Source organism: Cherax quadricarinatus, chromosome 30, assembly GCF_038502225.1.
Source record: "Cherax quadricarinatus isolate ZL_2023a chromosome 30, ASM3850222v1, whole genome shotgun sequence".
In the NCBI taxonomy this organism is placed as follows: Eukaryota; Metazoa; Arthropoda; class Malacostraca; order Decapoda; family Parastacidae; genus Cherax; species Cherax quadricarinatus.
The window spans coordinates 14,703,998-14,719,265 of NC_091321.1; the positions used below are offsets into that span (position 1 = coordinate 14,703,998).

The following is a 15,268-nucleotide window of genomic DNA, read 5'->3' on the forward strand; positions in this document are numbered from 1 at the left end:
CTCTCTAGCCTTAACCCCATCCATCACCAAGGATTACGTTTATGCCTTGGTGCTTTTCGCTCTTCCCCTGTTGAGAGCCTCTATGCAGAAGCAAATGTTCCATCCTTGTCTGATTGCCGTGATGCCCATTGCCTTCGCTACTATGTACGCTCTCACGATCTCCACAATCCTTCCATTTGTAGAATGGTCACCGATATTAGTAGACATTCTTTATTTGTTCGCCGCCCCTGTTTGCTCCGTCCCTTTTCTCTTCGCTTACATTCGCTCGTCTTCCCTTCAGTTACCACCTTTATATGTTCATGTAGCATCTCACTTTTCCCTACCCCCCTGGGAAGTCCCAGCTGTTTGAGTCTGTTCTTTCCCACTCCCTTGCTTGAAAGCCCAACTGCCTACGGTGGCTTCCCGCTCTTTTTCTTGATCACTTCCACTCTTTCTCATGCCATCGCTGTGTACACAGATGGCTCTAAGTCTTCAGACGGCGTCGGATTCGCAGCAGTGTTTCCGGACAGCGTTGTGCAGGGGCATTTACTATCTTCGGCTAGCATTTTTACTGCTGAATTGTATGCCATTCTTACAGCACTTATTCGTATCGCATCTATGCCTGTGTCATCATTTGTGGTAGTCTCAGACTCCCTTAGTGCTCTACAGGCTATACGAAAATTTGATAAATCTCACCCCCTAGTTCTCCGTATCGAACTTTGGCTACGCCGTATCTCTACCAAGCATAAAGATATTGTTTTTTGTTGGGTCCCTGGTCATGTCGACGTACAGGGCAATGAACAGGCAGACACTGCTGCGCGGTCAGCAGTACATGACCTACCAATTTCCTATAGAGGTGTTCCATTTCTGGACTATTTTGCTACAATAGCTATCCACCTTCACACCTGTTGGCAACAACGTTGGTCAACTCTGCTTGGTAACAAACTTCATTCTATTAAACCGAGCATAGGTTACTGGCCGTCTTCTTGTCATCAGTGCCGAGGTCGGGAGACCACTCTCTCCCGCTTTCGCATTGGCCACACTCGTCTTACTCATGGGTATCTCATGAAGAGGCACCCTGTTCCTCTCTGTTCACAGTGTCAAGTTCCAGTATCGATTAGCCACATTCTGTTAGACTGCCCCCTCTATCAACGTGCACGCAGAATTTACCTCCAACGTCGTCTTCGTTCTACTACTCTCTCTTTACCTTCCCTTCTTGCTGATGGACCCTCCTTTAATCCTGACTCTCTCATTGACTTCTTGACAATGACTGATTTACTCCACAAACTCTGATGATACCTTTCGCACCCCCCTCAGCCCTTTCTAGCTCAGTCTCTTGCTGCCCTTTACCCTTTCACCATCCACTGTCCCGCTGTTATCCATAACCTATTACTCGTCCATCTCCCTTTTGCCACCTGATGCCCTCGCTTCCTTCCTGCCCTGCAGCGCTGTATAGCCCTTGTGGCTTAGCGCTTCTTTTTGATTATAATAATAATAATAATATATTAAATATGTTTAATTGGTTAGAGCAGTAAGGCATTTTCTTTTGTTGCAGCTTCTACCTATTTGCACCACTTGCATATGGAATGCACAACTTGGACCCGAGCTTTGAGAACAGTACTGTACACCAAATTCGCTGGTTAGATTCTTGGGAATTTTAGGCATTGCATTCATCCTGTACTGATTAGTGAAATATGGCAACAGGAGTGAAAGTTTAAGCAAAACTCTTAAATATGAACATTTGGTATATTCTGTCAGTCCATCCTTTGAGCATATCTGTGCTGTAATTAAAAACTAGTTAAATTAAACAATGATCTTTTAGATTTAGATATTTTTCACTTTAATTGATAAAGCGTATTAGTTATTTTTCCAAAGAATTTAGATCTGTTACAATAATCTGATTTGTTTAAGTTGTTGGTTTTGGTGTAGTCTTTTATAAAAGATGTTTTATTGTAGCTCCACACCTCTTTTTTTTTTTTTTTTTTTTTTTTTTTTTTTTTTTTTTTTTTTGTTTTTTTTTGTGGTGGGGGGGGGGGGGGGGGGGGTTGAAGTAGCTCTTGGACTAAGATTCCCATGATAATCTTGTACTTGTTAATTTAATATTTTATAAAATTTATAATAAAAGTATAACGGGTAATTTGCCTGATTAAGTAGTTTCCTTTTGTATTAGTGGAGTAACAGCATCTTGTCAAATTTCTGTAGTATATATAAAAATTAGGTTAAAATATAAAAAAAAAAAATTGAGGCATATCAGCAGGGTAGTATAATATACCAAGGTTCAAATTTCTAGTTTGAATCATTTTATTATAATACAGAAATTACAAAAGTTTTCTTAGCAATTGAGAGCTTTGGAAATGCTTTACTAATAGATACAAAATAGTTTGATAATGCACCTTCCATCAACATAAAAAAAAAAAAATTGATAATGTTGATACCAGAAGCTTTAAGAGTAGACAGGAATGGAATAATGTAGCCATAGGTAGTTATCCAAAAGTTTTGTAAGAGGGAACCAGCCCAATTTGTGACATAGGTACCATGGAACCAGCCCAAAAAATACTATATCAAGAATGGTCATTTCAGCAGAATTAGCCTGAAGACATTGCAGAAGAAGCATTGATTGGGAAAATGTTTTGCTTTGTGTTTAGATTTATAAAGTCTGTACAACTTGATAAAGCTTTACACAGCAAAGCATTCCAATAAAAGCTTTTCCAAAAATATTGTCAAAATACATTATTTGTATCCAGAGAATGAGCCTCTTGGTGTAAGCCATCTTCAGAGCGTGGATTTACCTTGTAACTGTTTGCGAAGGACAGTGATCTTGTGCACTAGAAAACATGAAAGTGTTGAGAGAGCAAGCACAACACAAAGCAATCCAGTTACTCCCACAAGAATGGTAGAATTTACCCAGCATATCTCGCCACCTGTTGGGAGAAAAAAGTTCGAGATATTTTATTTAAAATACATTAGTGCAATAGTATAACAAACAAAGAAAAGGAATGCTGTTGCTGTTCAACAAAAGTTGTTTAAATTACTTACAGCATAAGAGTATGAACTGTGTTTGGCCTGGGGAGTGAGGGGACCCCAGCTCTTATATGGGTGTGAAGCATGGGTTGTGAATGCTACAAAAAGGAGGATGGAGGCAGTGGAAATGTTGTGTAGAGAATTCATAATGTGGAAATTAGGTGTGGAGTTACTAAAAGTATCATTCAGAGGGCTGAGGAGGGGTTGTTGAGGTGGTTTGGTCATTTAGAGAGGATGGAGCAAAATAGGATGACTTGGAGGGTGTATAAATCTCTAGAGGAGGGGTTAGGGGTTGTCCTTAATAAAGGATGGAGGGAGGGGGTAAAAGAAGTTTTGTGTGCAAGGAGCTTGGACATACAGTAGGCATGTGTGAGCATGTTAGATAAGAGAATGGAGACAAATGGGTTTTAGGACTTGACGAGCTGTTGGAGTGTGGGCAGGGTAATATTTTGTGAAAGGATTCGTGGCAACCGGTTACCAGATTTGAGTACTGGAGATGGGAAATACAATGCTTGCACTTTAAACGAGGGGTTTGGGATACTGACTGTTTGCAGTGACATCTAAATTGTCATACCTGGGTGCCTCTGAAAAGATGGTGAAAGTGGTTTTTCTTTTTTGGGTCACACTGCCTCTGTTGGAGATGGCTGATGTATTGAGAAAGTATGGCTTAATTTTTTTTAGTCAAACAGGGCATAAAAGATTAAACAGAAATTTATTGTTTACAAACAGAATTTGAAGCAAAAAGGAAAGATTTTTTAATGCCAATGCTAAGGAAATTCATAATGCAGAATCTCTAATAACTGACCAGTGAGTTGTTCTCTAGAGACCACAACCACCCCACGCTGGAGCTCCACGATTGTTGGTGGTGAGGAAGGCTGCTGACGTCTTTTCCTAGAGGGGTAAGGTCCACTACTACAAGGTTTAGAGCATTCTCCTTCACATACTTCAAGATGGCAAGAAATGAGAAATTCTGGGCTCTCTCCAATGCGGAATGCCTGTGGATATTTTAAAGAAAAGTAGTCTCTTAATGACAGGCTATTTCCATTAGCCCACAACATGTATCCAATACATACAGTATTTAGGCATACCTCACTAATACAGCGGGTTAGTTTCCAGACCACCAGCGTAAAGCGAATTACAGCTTTTTTCCTTTTCACTTGCCAATGCATACAGTAAAAGCCTAAAAAACATGGTTTGCATTATCATTATTAAGTGCACAATAGCATTAGACAAAAAATTAAATTTGAAAATTGCTGAAAACTATCCTAAAGAGGAAAAGCACCGAAAATAATGAATATTATTGAAAAGCACTGTATTAGTGAAGTGCTCAGAACTAAGCGCCACATTAATGAGGTATGCTTGTATTTGGTAACTTGTTCCTGTGACATTACTTCCTTTAGTCATTAGCATTCCTCAGCCTTTTGGTACCTTGTGACCCATGTGGGTCTAGTGCATTATTTTTTTTTTTTTTTTTTTTTCACTGGCCGATTCCCACCAAGGCAGGGTGGCCCGAAAACGAAAAACTTTCACCATCATTCACTCCATCACTGTCTTGCCAGAAGGGTGCTTTACACTACAGTTTTTAAACTGCAACATTAACACCCCTCCTTCAGAGTGCAGGCACTGTACTTCCCATCTTCAGGACTCAAGTCCAGCCTGCCGGTTTCCCTGAACCCCTTCATAAATGTTACTTTGCTCACACTCCAACAGCACGTCAAGTATTAAAAACCATTGTCTCCATTCACTCCTATCAAACACGCTCACGCATGCCTGCTGGAAGTCCAAGCCCCTCGCACACAAAACCTCCTTTACCCCCTCCCTCCAACCTTTCCTAGGCCGACCCCTACCCCGCCTTCCTTCCACTACAGACTGATACACTCTTGAAGTCACTCTGTTTCGCTCCATTCTCTCTACGTGTCCGAACCACCTCAACAACCCTTCCTCAGCCCTCTGGACAACAGTTTTGGTAATCCCGCACCTCCTCCTAACTTCCAAACTACGAATTCTCTGCATTATATTCACACCACACATTGCCCTCAGACATGACATCTCCACTGCCTCCAGCCTTCTCCTTGCTGCAACATTCATCACCCATGCATTTTGTGATAACATATTTGGTGGCTACAGTGGACATGCAGTAAAAGAATTTTAATTATTGTTACTGTATAAAAGTTAAATTACCCAAGATCTGAAACACAACTGAAATCATTAAAATGAAAAATTATTAGATACTGCTTTAGATGGTTAAAATTGCTTTTCACTCGTACCCCTTTTAGTCATAAGTACTGTCTTAAGGTGCTCACAGGGACCTTGTAGAACTTGTAGGGAAGTCTTTTGATACTGCCAGTTTACCGTATATTTTAATGAGTTTTTATAACTTGTTGTGATAGTATTTGGTTTGTTATGCTAGTTGTTTCAATTTTTTATTTTAAATTTACCCTGGCTGTTCTTTGTTGTGCTTATATTTTTTGGGAGTGCAGAGTGATGTACAAAGTCAGTTGTCTTCAAATCTCTTAACATTCTTGTCCCCAGTCTTCTCAAAAAAAAAAACTAACATAGCATAATCCCATCGCACTCCTTCAGAAAATACTGTACACTTCTTTCCTGAAGCTGTTTGCATAGGTTAATCAGCATCAGTAATTACTGCTAATTTTTCACTTGTTACTTTATAGCTACATAGTATTTCTACTTAATATAGTATATATCTTTTAAAGAATGCACAGTATATAAAAGTACTAATATACCTTAAGGTAAGAATACAGCATAAGGTCAGCTTCCACACCATTGGTATCTCTCGTCTTTGAAAACTGTGTCAAGAGATCAGGTCGCTTCACACAACCATGGGAGTCTAGCAGTTCTACTGTTGCACCTCCTGCAGAGCTTGCGTTGCATGAAATGACATTTGCATCCATCTTTTGTGAAGGATCTACCAGAATATAAACAAATGTGTGAAAACTAGTATTATTTAGATATATTATCCATTTAATCAACACAAATTGTAAATGAAGAACCTGTACAGTATTCTGTACTGTACTAAAATTCTGTTTACTAAATGTGTTTATCAATGGTACTCTTAGAGCAGCATAAAATCACACAATGCAAGGTATATGAACCCAAAGTAAAATCTTAATACATATTAATTGGTTTACTGTCTTGTACTTAAGTACATACTGACAGTCTTGCGAAATTCCATTTGCTTATTATTAAGACTTAAATTTTAGAAAAGCCTAACTGGTAATACTGTATTTAAGTATAATGTACAATGTCTTGTTAAAACATGGTTATAACAGTAGGAATTTATTTACAAAAATAATTTCAGGTAATTGCAGATTAATTCATTCCTTAGTCTTTAAGTTGCAGGATAAAAAACCCATCAGTACTGTCAGTCCATAATCTCTGCAGTACAATACAGATCACTTCTAACACATCTGATAGGTCACTTGGTGAATCCTGACAAATGGCTAGTAACTTTTCCATGCAAATGACTAAACTGGTACAATAACTTGAATATATTATAAATTGTATATAATACTGACAAGTTAATGAGTAGGGCACATGTGCAACACTAGGTACGTATATGTATTGCCTTTGCTTTAGGCGAAGAGACTAACCATCTTTTTGCCTACTGTCTCCGTATTGTTATAGCCTGTTTCAACATCTTGCCAAGCTACTTTCAATTGCCCTCCTAGCCAAAAGCCCTATTTTCTTATGCAGACTCCCGACTTTTAACAAACTGAGTAAGTGAAGTTTCAGGTTCTGAGTGTTCAGGACCTTCGTCTTCCATAAGTAACTATATATTGTTATTACTATTATATTTATTGTTTCTTCTTTTACTGTTTTCCCAGCCCTACACAGCCCTTGCAAAGTTTTTGGCCTGTATTGGTGGCCAACAAATTCTCTAATCAAACTGCACTTGGGCTTCTGGCCATCCCTGATTTGTCAAAATGTGAAAGATTTTTCAAGTGACTTCACTGATCATATATACTCTTTTATTATGAGTACACACCTTTCTGCCTGCTTTCCTTTTCTATGGTTCACTGTAAATGAACTACACTCTCCTCCTTTGGATCAAACCTAATTACCTCCCACTATCCAGGCACTGTATAAATCCTATTCCTCGTGAATATAATTATCTGTGATTGGACCTTTAATTACCCTGCACCTCATTCATTCTCCACCCCTTCCCTTTACCTCACACCACTTAATGTTGGATGTATGCTTTTTTTTTCCCACCATCCTCTGCCTGTACCTTGCAGTCCTGAATGACCTTAGCTAGGTTTAGTGTTTGCCATGATTAGTATTCCAGTGCTTAGATTGTATATTTTGGATAGTATATTTATGGGAAACACTACACTCACAAGAGTTATATAGTGCCTGGGGGGGGGGAATGGAAGACAACCTAGGAAATGTTAGGTTCAATCCCTTGGCACAAGAGCCTCTAACCAACATCGAGAAATCTTCCTTGGGAAAATAATTTTGGATAATAAAATCAAATATAATAATTAAGTGTATAACTTAATAGCATCAACTGAAGAAAGTAATTTGGGAATATCAAACTACCTTAGGGGGGCAATTAATGGCAAGAAACTAATGTTGGTATCAGTTAGTTTCCTCAAAGGTGTTTTGAAAGCTGGTAAGGAGCTCTTGATCCAAGGCACTGGACTTAACCTCCCCTTCCTGGGATTGAACATTGCCACCCATTCCTAGACACTATATGACCCCTGCTGGTTTGGTGCTTCCCCCTGATAAAAGCTTCAGTGGACCATTAACTACAGAAACTGCTACAAAAGCTTTAGTGCTTCCTCCACGAAGCACTAAAGGAAAAATTAACTCCATAACCAGGAAATTTCTTGTACATTAAACAATATTGACACTAGCAGTTACCTTGGATATAAATAACAACAGAGGTATCATCACCCATGTAGACATAGCCAGTTGCAGGACTCTCAAAAGGTCCCGATCCATGTTGAATATCCATCAGTGTGTTTACTGACCGAGCATCAAGCTGTACAGGTACCTTTAGGAGCAAAACGTAAATTAATATTTCATGGCATTATGAGGTTACTATACTTATTCCCAAGGTACTGGATGGCCTTTATGGTAAGGTCAAACATTTTCTCATAGCAATGTATGAGCTTTGCAAGGTTGTTGCTTCCTTGTGAATAGTATAGTAATACTTTAACCTTCATCATGAATACACCAGTGAGGGGCTCTTAAGCCAAGGAAATGGACCTGCCCTTCCCTTCCTTGGATCAAACTTGAATGTCTTGCATTCCTACCCTGATGCTGCATGACCCCTACTGGTTTAGTGCTCTCTATGAATGTAATATCCCATGAATATAAAATTAAAGCACTAGTGGTAATTATGAGTCAACTTCAGTAATCAATAAACTTGTAAGTAAAAAAAAGTATGCAGGTACAATTACACATGAGTACAAAAAAAGTTTTGGGTGATTGCAACTGCCTTGCATGGTAATGTGTAAATTACTTTGGATAATCCATAAAAATCAAGTGACATTTCCAATGGGGTCCTTGTAATATTTTACTATTAGCAGCCTACCTATAAGATACAGCAGCAATCAGTCATGATCATAACCATAAAAAGAAAATACAGATAAACTGCATGAAATCAGTTACAATAAAGATACAATGGAGATAAGTAAACCGAGTAGTTTACACGAACATTAAATAGAAAAAATCAGCTTATTATGGTACATGAATGTTAACTATACAAAAAAAATCAGTTTCCTTCCTTTCTGAAGCTTCATTAGTCCCTCCTTGCTGATGGCTCCACCTTTGATATAGATTCCCTCTTTGACTTTTTGACAGCAACAGATTTATTACACAAACTTTAATGGTACTTCCTTTAGTGCTCCTCATAGTCCTTTCTAACTACCTCTGTTATCCTCTCCACCCTCACTAGTTTCTGATCAAGCAAACACCCTGCCCTGCAGTGCTGTATGACCCTTGTGGATTTAGCGCTTGGCTTTGATTATAATAAAATTAGTAAAATGGTTATAACTATGACCGTAATTTTTAAAGGGGTGGACCAGTAAGCCAGTGGAAGGCCTTGGTCAGATGACCAAAAGCTCCAGTGGCAGTTCATCAAATGACTAAGACCTGCATCAGGAAGCACTTGTCCTGTTTCCTGACAAACCTTACCAAACCAATCAATTTAACTTCATTAGAAATGTTTGTGCTCTTCCTGAGCTAATTTATACTAAGACTGGCCTTGACATTCCTCTCCTTTATTGCTGTATAGTAAAAGGTGTTTGAAGTCTGACCACCTATTATAGGCTTTATAAAACTGTGTTCACTTCCCTTAGTATTATACTGGTTATAGTTCCTAACCTTCACAAAATTTGCAGTGAGATATTCTGGACACTGAACAATTTTATGAACATGATTTAGTTTCAGCTGCAGTACCCTATCTTCAGCATTCAGCAATTCCAGTTGTAATTCATCCTGGCCTATATGTTCTCTTAGATTCAAGTCCAGGATGAATCTTGCCATATTATTCTGGATAATTTGGCATTTTTTTTTCTTCTTTGTTAGAAATAAGTACCATGAAGAACAAGAATAACCTACATGGCACTGTATGAGAGCTAGACATAAGGTCCTGTCAGCCTCATTAGGTAAGACACTGTGCCTGTCTACAGAACTTTACTGTATGACTCTTGTGGGTTTAGCACTTAGTTTTTGATTATATGTAATAATAATAATATAGAACTTTAACCTGGCATTTGCTTTTTCTAACTGCTAACTGTAACAACGTTGGGTAATGGAAGTCGGTGAATATGGACGCCCGCAAATTTGGAGGGATGGGTATGAGACTGTAGCCTCTCACGAGAGATTCCTTGATACCAGTGGGGCTCTTAATCCAAGGAATTGAGCCTATCATCCCCTTCCTTGGTTCAAACATGAATTCCTTCCATTTTCCCAGTGCTGTATGACTTCTACAGATTTCATGCTCTCCCCCTCCATCATATTGTAGTGGATATGGAGGCAAGCCTGTTAGCGAGAGCTCTGGATACTGTATTCCTTGTGAAATATTTGTTATTTTCAGGATACTGTGACGTATCATTACATGAATTAACTTACTTTGAGAGGTTCATACACTTTGAATGGCAAGAAATCAACACTCTTCTGAATGGTGTGTTGCCACGTGCAACGAATAGCCCGGGCTGTGTCCCAAACCTCTTGAATGAGGGCATCATTCTGGATGATGATGGTATTCTCGAAGTACATGTCTCGGTCAGGTGTGGCCATGTCTAGCTGCCCTGATGTACCACAGTTGTCTATGGGAACGTTGAACCTATAAGGAAGTAAAGATTGATCAAAGTTATTAATGAATCTGTAACCAACTGAGCTTATGTGGAAGTGGTCAACTAAACATTGTGTTAAAAAAAATAAAGGGGAAGGATTACTCATATAGAGGTCATAGGGCACTTGGGGAATAGAAGGCAAGAAAAGGGAAAACTAGTCAAAACCCTAACAAAACCCTAACATACAATGTCTGGGGAATGGGAGGTAATCAGGTTTAATTGAAGAAGGGGATCAAGAGCCCCTTACCTGAATCTAGGCATTGTCCTTGACAAAGTTTCATTATATTTTGGGGGAAGCTCTAAACCATTATGTGTCATTCAGTACCTGTGGGAAATGGGAGATAATCAAGATGGATAGAACAACAAGGATCAAGAGTTCCTTGTTGGCATCAAGGCAACTACCTTGAGAAGATAGAGCAATATTGGATGACTTGGAGGGTGTATATTGTTGCATGACCCTTGTCGGTTTAGTGCTTTCTTTGATAATAATTGGAGGGTGTATAACTCTGTAGTGGAGGGAAGGTGGGGTAGGTCATCCTAGAAAAGGATGGAGGGAGGGGGTCTGGACATGCAGCAGGCCTGTTCTAGACAGAAGTGAATGGAGACGAATGGTTTTTGGGACCTGACGAGCTGTTGGAGTGTGAGCAGGGTAACATTTTGAGAAGGGATTCAGGGAAACCGGTTACCCGGACTTGAGTCCTGGAGGTGGAAAGTACAATGCCTACACTTTAAAGGAAGGGTTTGGGATATTGGCTGTTTGGAGTGACATCTAAACTGTCCTATCTGAGTGCCTTGCAAAGACGGTGATTGTGTGAATGATGGTGAAAGTTTCTTTCTTGGGTCACCCTGCCTCTGTGGGAGACTGCCCTCTGCATGTTGAAAAAAAATGTATATAAATGCAGAACAACCACTGTGAAAAAAATAGTGAACTTCCAAGTGTTTTCATGATTCCTCACATTATCACAGTTCCTTGATAATGTGAGAAATCAGGAAAGTGCTGGGAAGTTCGCTATTCTTTTCACAGTAGTTCTGCATATTGTGATATACAATCGCAGACAGGTGATTTAACAATGTAAAGCAGGCCACTGGGGATGGAAATCTTCAGTTCGAGTCCCTGTTCTTCTGTTTATTCACTGGAAATCTTTCAGTACGACTTGTCTTGAGTATGTTTACCTGGAGTTTACCTGGAGAGAGTTCCGGGGGTCAACGCCCCCGCGGCCCGGTCTGTGACCAGGCCTCCTGGTGGATCAGAGCCTGATCAACCAGGCTGTTGCTGCTGGCTGCACGCAAACCAACGTACGAGCCACAGCCCGGCTGATCAGGAACTGACTTTAGGTGCTTGTCCAGTGCCAGCTTGAAGACTGCCAGGGGTCTGTTGGTAATCCCCCTTATGTGTGCTGGGAGGCAGTTGAACAGTCTCGGGCCCCTGACACTTATTGTATGGTCTCTTAACGTGCTAGTGACACCCCTGCTTTTCATTGGGGGGGATGGTGCATCGTCTGCCAAGTCTTTTGCTTTTGTAGCGAGTGATTTTCGTGTGCAAGTTCGGTACTAGTCCCTCTAGGATTTTCCAGGTGTATATAATCATGTATCTCTCCCTCCTGCGTTCCAGGGAATACAGGTTTAGGAACCTCAAGCGCTCCCAGTAATTGAGGTGTTTTATCTCCGTTATGCGCGCCGTGAAAGTTCTCTGTACATTTTCTAGGTCAGCAATTTCACCTGCCTTGAAAGGTGCTGTTAGTGTGCAGCAATATTCCAGCCTAGATAGAACAAGTGACCTGAAGAGTGTCATCATGGGCTTGGCCTCCCTAGTTTTGAAGGTTCTCATTATCCATCCTGTCATTTTTCTAGCAGATGCGATTGATACAATGTTATGGTCCTTGAAGGTGAGATCTTCCGACATGATCACTCCCAGGTCTTTGACGTTGGTGTTTCGCTCTATTTTGTGGCCAGAATTTGTTTTGTACTCTGATGAAGATTTAATTTCCTCATGTTTACCATATCTGAGTAATTGAAATTTCTCATCGTTGAACTTCATATTGTTTTCTGCAGCCCACTGAAAGATTTGGTTGATGTCCACCTGGAGCCTTGCAGTGTCTGCAATGGAAGACACTGTCATGCAGATTCGGGTGTCATCTGCAAAGGAAGACACGGTGCTGTGGCTGACATCCTTGTCTATGTCGGATATGAGGATGAGGAACAAGATGGGAGCGAGTACTGTGCCTTGTGGAACAGAGCTTTTCACCGTAGCTGCCTCGGACTTTACTCTGTTGACGACTACTCTCTGTGTTCTGTTAGTGAGGAAATTATAGATCCATCGACAGACTTTTTCCTGTTATTCCTTTAGCACGCATTTTGTGCGCTATTACGCCATGGTCACACTTGTCGAAGGCTTTTGCAAAGTCTGTATATATTACATCTGCATTCTTTTTGTCTTCTAGTGCATTTAGGACCTTGTCGTAGTGATCCAATAGTTGAGACAGACAGGAGCGACCTGTTCTAAACCCATGTTGCCCTGGGTTGTGTAACTGATGGGTTTCTAGATGGGTGGTGATCTTGCTTCTTAGGACCCTTTCAAAGATTTTTATGATATGGGATGTTAGTGCTATTGGTCTGTACCCCTCATGGAAGGTTCCTTGATGTTGGTGAGGGGCTCTTGATTTAGGGAATTGGAACTGTGCTCCAGTTCCCCGAATTAAGCCTGAATGCCTTCCACATCCCCCCCCCGGGCGCTGTATAATCCTACGGGTTTAGCGCTTCCCTTTGATTATAATAATAATAATATTGGTCTGTAGTTCTTTGCTGTTGCTTTACTGCCCCCTTTGTGGAGTGGGGCTATGTCTGTTGTTTTTAGTAACTGTGGGACGACCCCCGTGTCCATGCTCCCTCTCCATAGGATGGAAAAGGCTCGTGATAGGGGCTTCTTGCAGTTCTTGATGAACACAGAGTTCCATGAGTCTGGCCCTGGGGCTGAGTGCATGGGCATGTCATTTATCGCCTGTTCGAAGTCATTTGGCGTCAGGATAACATCGGATAGGCTTGTGTTAATCAAATTTTGTGGCTCTCTCATAAAAAATTCATTTTGATCTTCGACTCTCAGTCTGGTTAGCGGCTTGCTAAAAACTGAGTCATATTGGGACTTGAGTAGCTCACTCATTTCCTTGCTGTCATCTGTGTAGGACCCATCTTGTTTAAGTAGGGGCCCAATACTGGACGTTGTTCTCGATTTTGATTTGGCATAGGAGAAGAAATACTTTGGGTTTCTTTCGATTTCATTTATGGCTTTTAGTTCTTCCCGCGATTCCTGACTCCTAAAGGATTCTTTTAGCTTAAGTTCGATGCTTGCTATTTCTCTGACCAGTGTCTCCCTACGCATTTCAGATATATTGACCTCTTTTAGCTTTGAGGGATATTAGAATAGTATATTGTGAAAGCTTCAGGTTGTCTGAAGAGACAGTAGGGTCACACAATTGGCGCCGTTAATAAAGACAAATCACACAAATGCCGTCTGTAAACTAATTCTATTGTAAACTTTGTGCCTCCGTGGTTTATAAAAGCGTTGGGACTGCTACATGCCATTAGCATGGTTCAAGGTCCCATCCATTCTCTTCATTCGTTCATTACCTTCATTATATTCAGTACGTTATAAGGGAGTAAAGCAATTAATTTATGGTGTAGAAGTTAAGGCTGGGAATTGTGAATCATACGTCTGGCAGGGTCATCCGGCCCTGACCAGTAACCTCCCTGCCAGACCCCCGGCTATCTTATGTAACATTCTCATATAAGGTTTTGATTACTTTTACCAGCCTCAAGCCGTGTATAAAATATTATAATTCAACAGAAGAGATGTAAAATAGCAATAACAGTTATAATAATAAATATGGTGGTTTGTAGTTACATGTCACCATGGACTTTCAGCACTGCATATAGAAATATAATTTCCATTTTCCATGAGGTAAATTTCAACTTATCGGTTGATGATGCCTGTTCTTGAGGTCGCCAATATAAATTTACTCAAATGTTTGAACAGTTCTTTGTAGTTACGGAAACAATATTATTTATAAAAAAAATAAAATGAGGCTTTCACGATTCATCTACTGCAAAAAAAAAAAAGTTAAGAAACGTTAATTAAATTCCTCTAATATAAGAGATGCAATCTGTTTTACTTAGTAATTAAATCCCAGAAATATATGGAAAATTATTTAAGGAAAACATGAATTTACTGCAAGTCAAATGACAGCTACGATTCATAAATAAAAGATTCGTACTTGTGACGCTACTTATTTACGTAGTAAAACCAATGTGTGTGCGTTAGTGTGTATGTGTGTGGGGTACTCACCTATTTGTGGCTGCAGGGGTCGAGACACAGCTCCTGGCCCTGGGTGAGTGTGACACAATGAGGTCAACGACATCATAAAGAGAACCCTTTGCTATACAGCTGGATGCCCAGCCGAGAGCCCCGATCACTAGCAGCCAACAATACTCACAACCCAGCAAAACCGCCCTGACGGGATCTATCCTTGGAAGAATGGCAAGCTCTTAGCATGGGACTATACCTGTGTGTCCACACTGGCTGACACCTATATCCATCACAGTGTGGGGCGACAGGGAGGAGCTGCTGACAACAGGGAGGAGTACAAGATCAGCAAGTGCAGGGACATAAGCCAACAGTTATCAATTTGTCCCAGTGGGATCAGAGACCTTGGGATCATGGGGAAAAAATGCCACACGTTTCCTTAAAGAATTGGGTTCCAGACTCATCGACACCACCAGGGACCCAAGGGCAGCCACTTTCATGTTCCAGCGCCCCAGCGTGGCCATCCAAAGGGGAAATGCTTGCTGCATACTTGGCTCGCGTCAACCTCGGAGGAGCTGGAGGAAATTCATGATCTTTAATACACTGTACCATTGCATTCATGTTTATGTTTTTCTGTAAATGTATT

General features: G+C 40.5%; 2 protein-coding genes across 6 annotated transcripts in view; one reads left to right on the forward strand and one right to left on the reverse strand.

Annotated features, from left to right (window-relative positions):
- The window catches only part of tw (Protein O-mannosyl-transferase 2), a 33,666-nt gene extending 31,160 nt beyond the window's left edge, over positions 1–2,506 (forward strand). For both annotated transcript variants that reach the window (XM_053781931.2, XM_053781930.2), the window contains exon 18: positions 1,535–2,506. In XM_053781931.2, coding sequence (XP_053637906.1) covers positions 1,535–1,640 — 106 coding nt within the window. In that variant the 3' untranslated portion in view covers positions 1,641–2,506. The remainder of the gene's footprint in view (positions 1–1,534) is intronic.
- The window catches only part of LOC128692665 (uncharacterized), a 70,792-nt gene continuing 57,931 nt past the window's right edge, over positions 2,408–15,268 (reverse strand). For all 4 annotated transcript variants that reach the window (XM_053781933.2, XM_053781934.2, XM_053781932.2 and 1 more), the window contains exons 4-8: positions 10,102–10,315; positions 7,885–8,017; positions 5,745–5,926; positions 3,806–3,995; positions 2,408–2,900 (exon numbers count right to left, since the gene is read on the reverse strand). In XM_053781933.2, the coding sequence (XP_053637908.2) occupies positions 2,752–2,900; positions 3,806–3,995; positions 5,745–5,926; positions 7,885–8,017; positions 10,102–10,315 (868 nt within the window). In that variant the 3' untranslated portion in view covers positions 2,408–2,751. The remainder of the gene's footprint in view (positions 2,901–3,805; positions 3,996–5,744; positions 5,927–7,884; positions 8,018–10,101; positions 10,316–15,268) is intronic.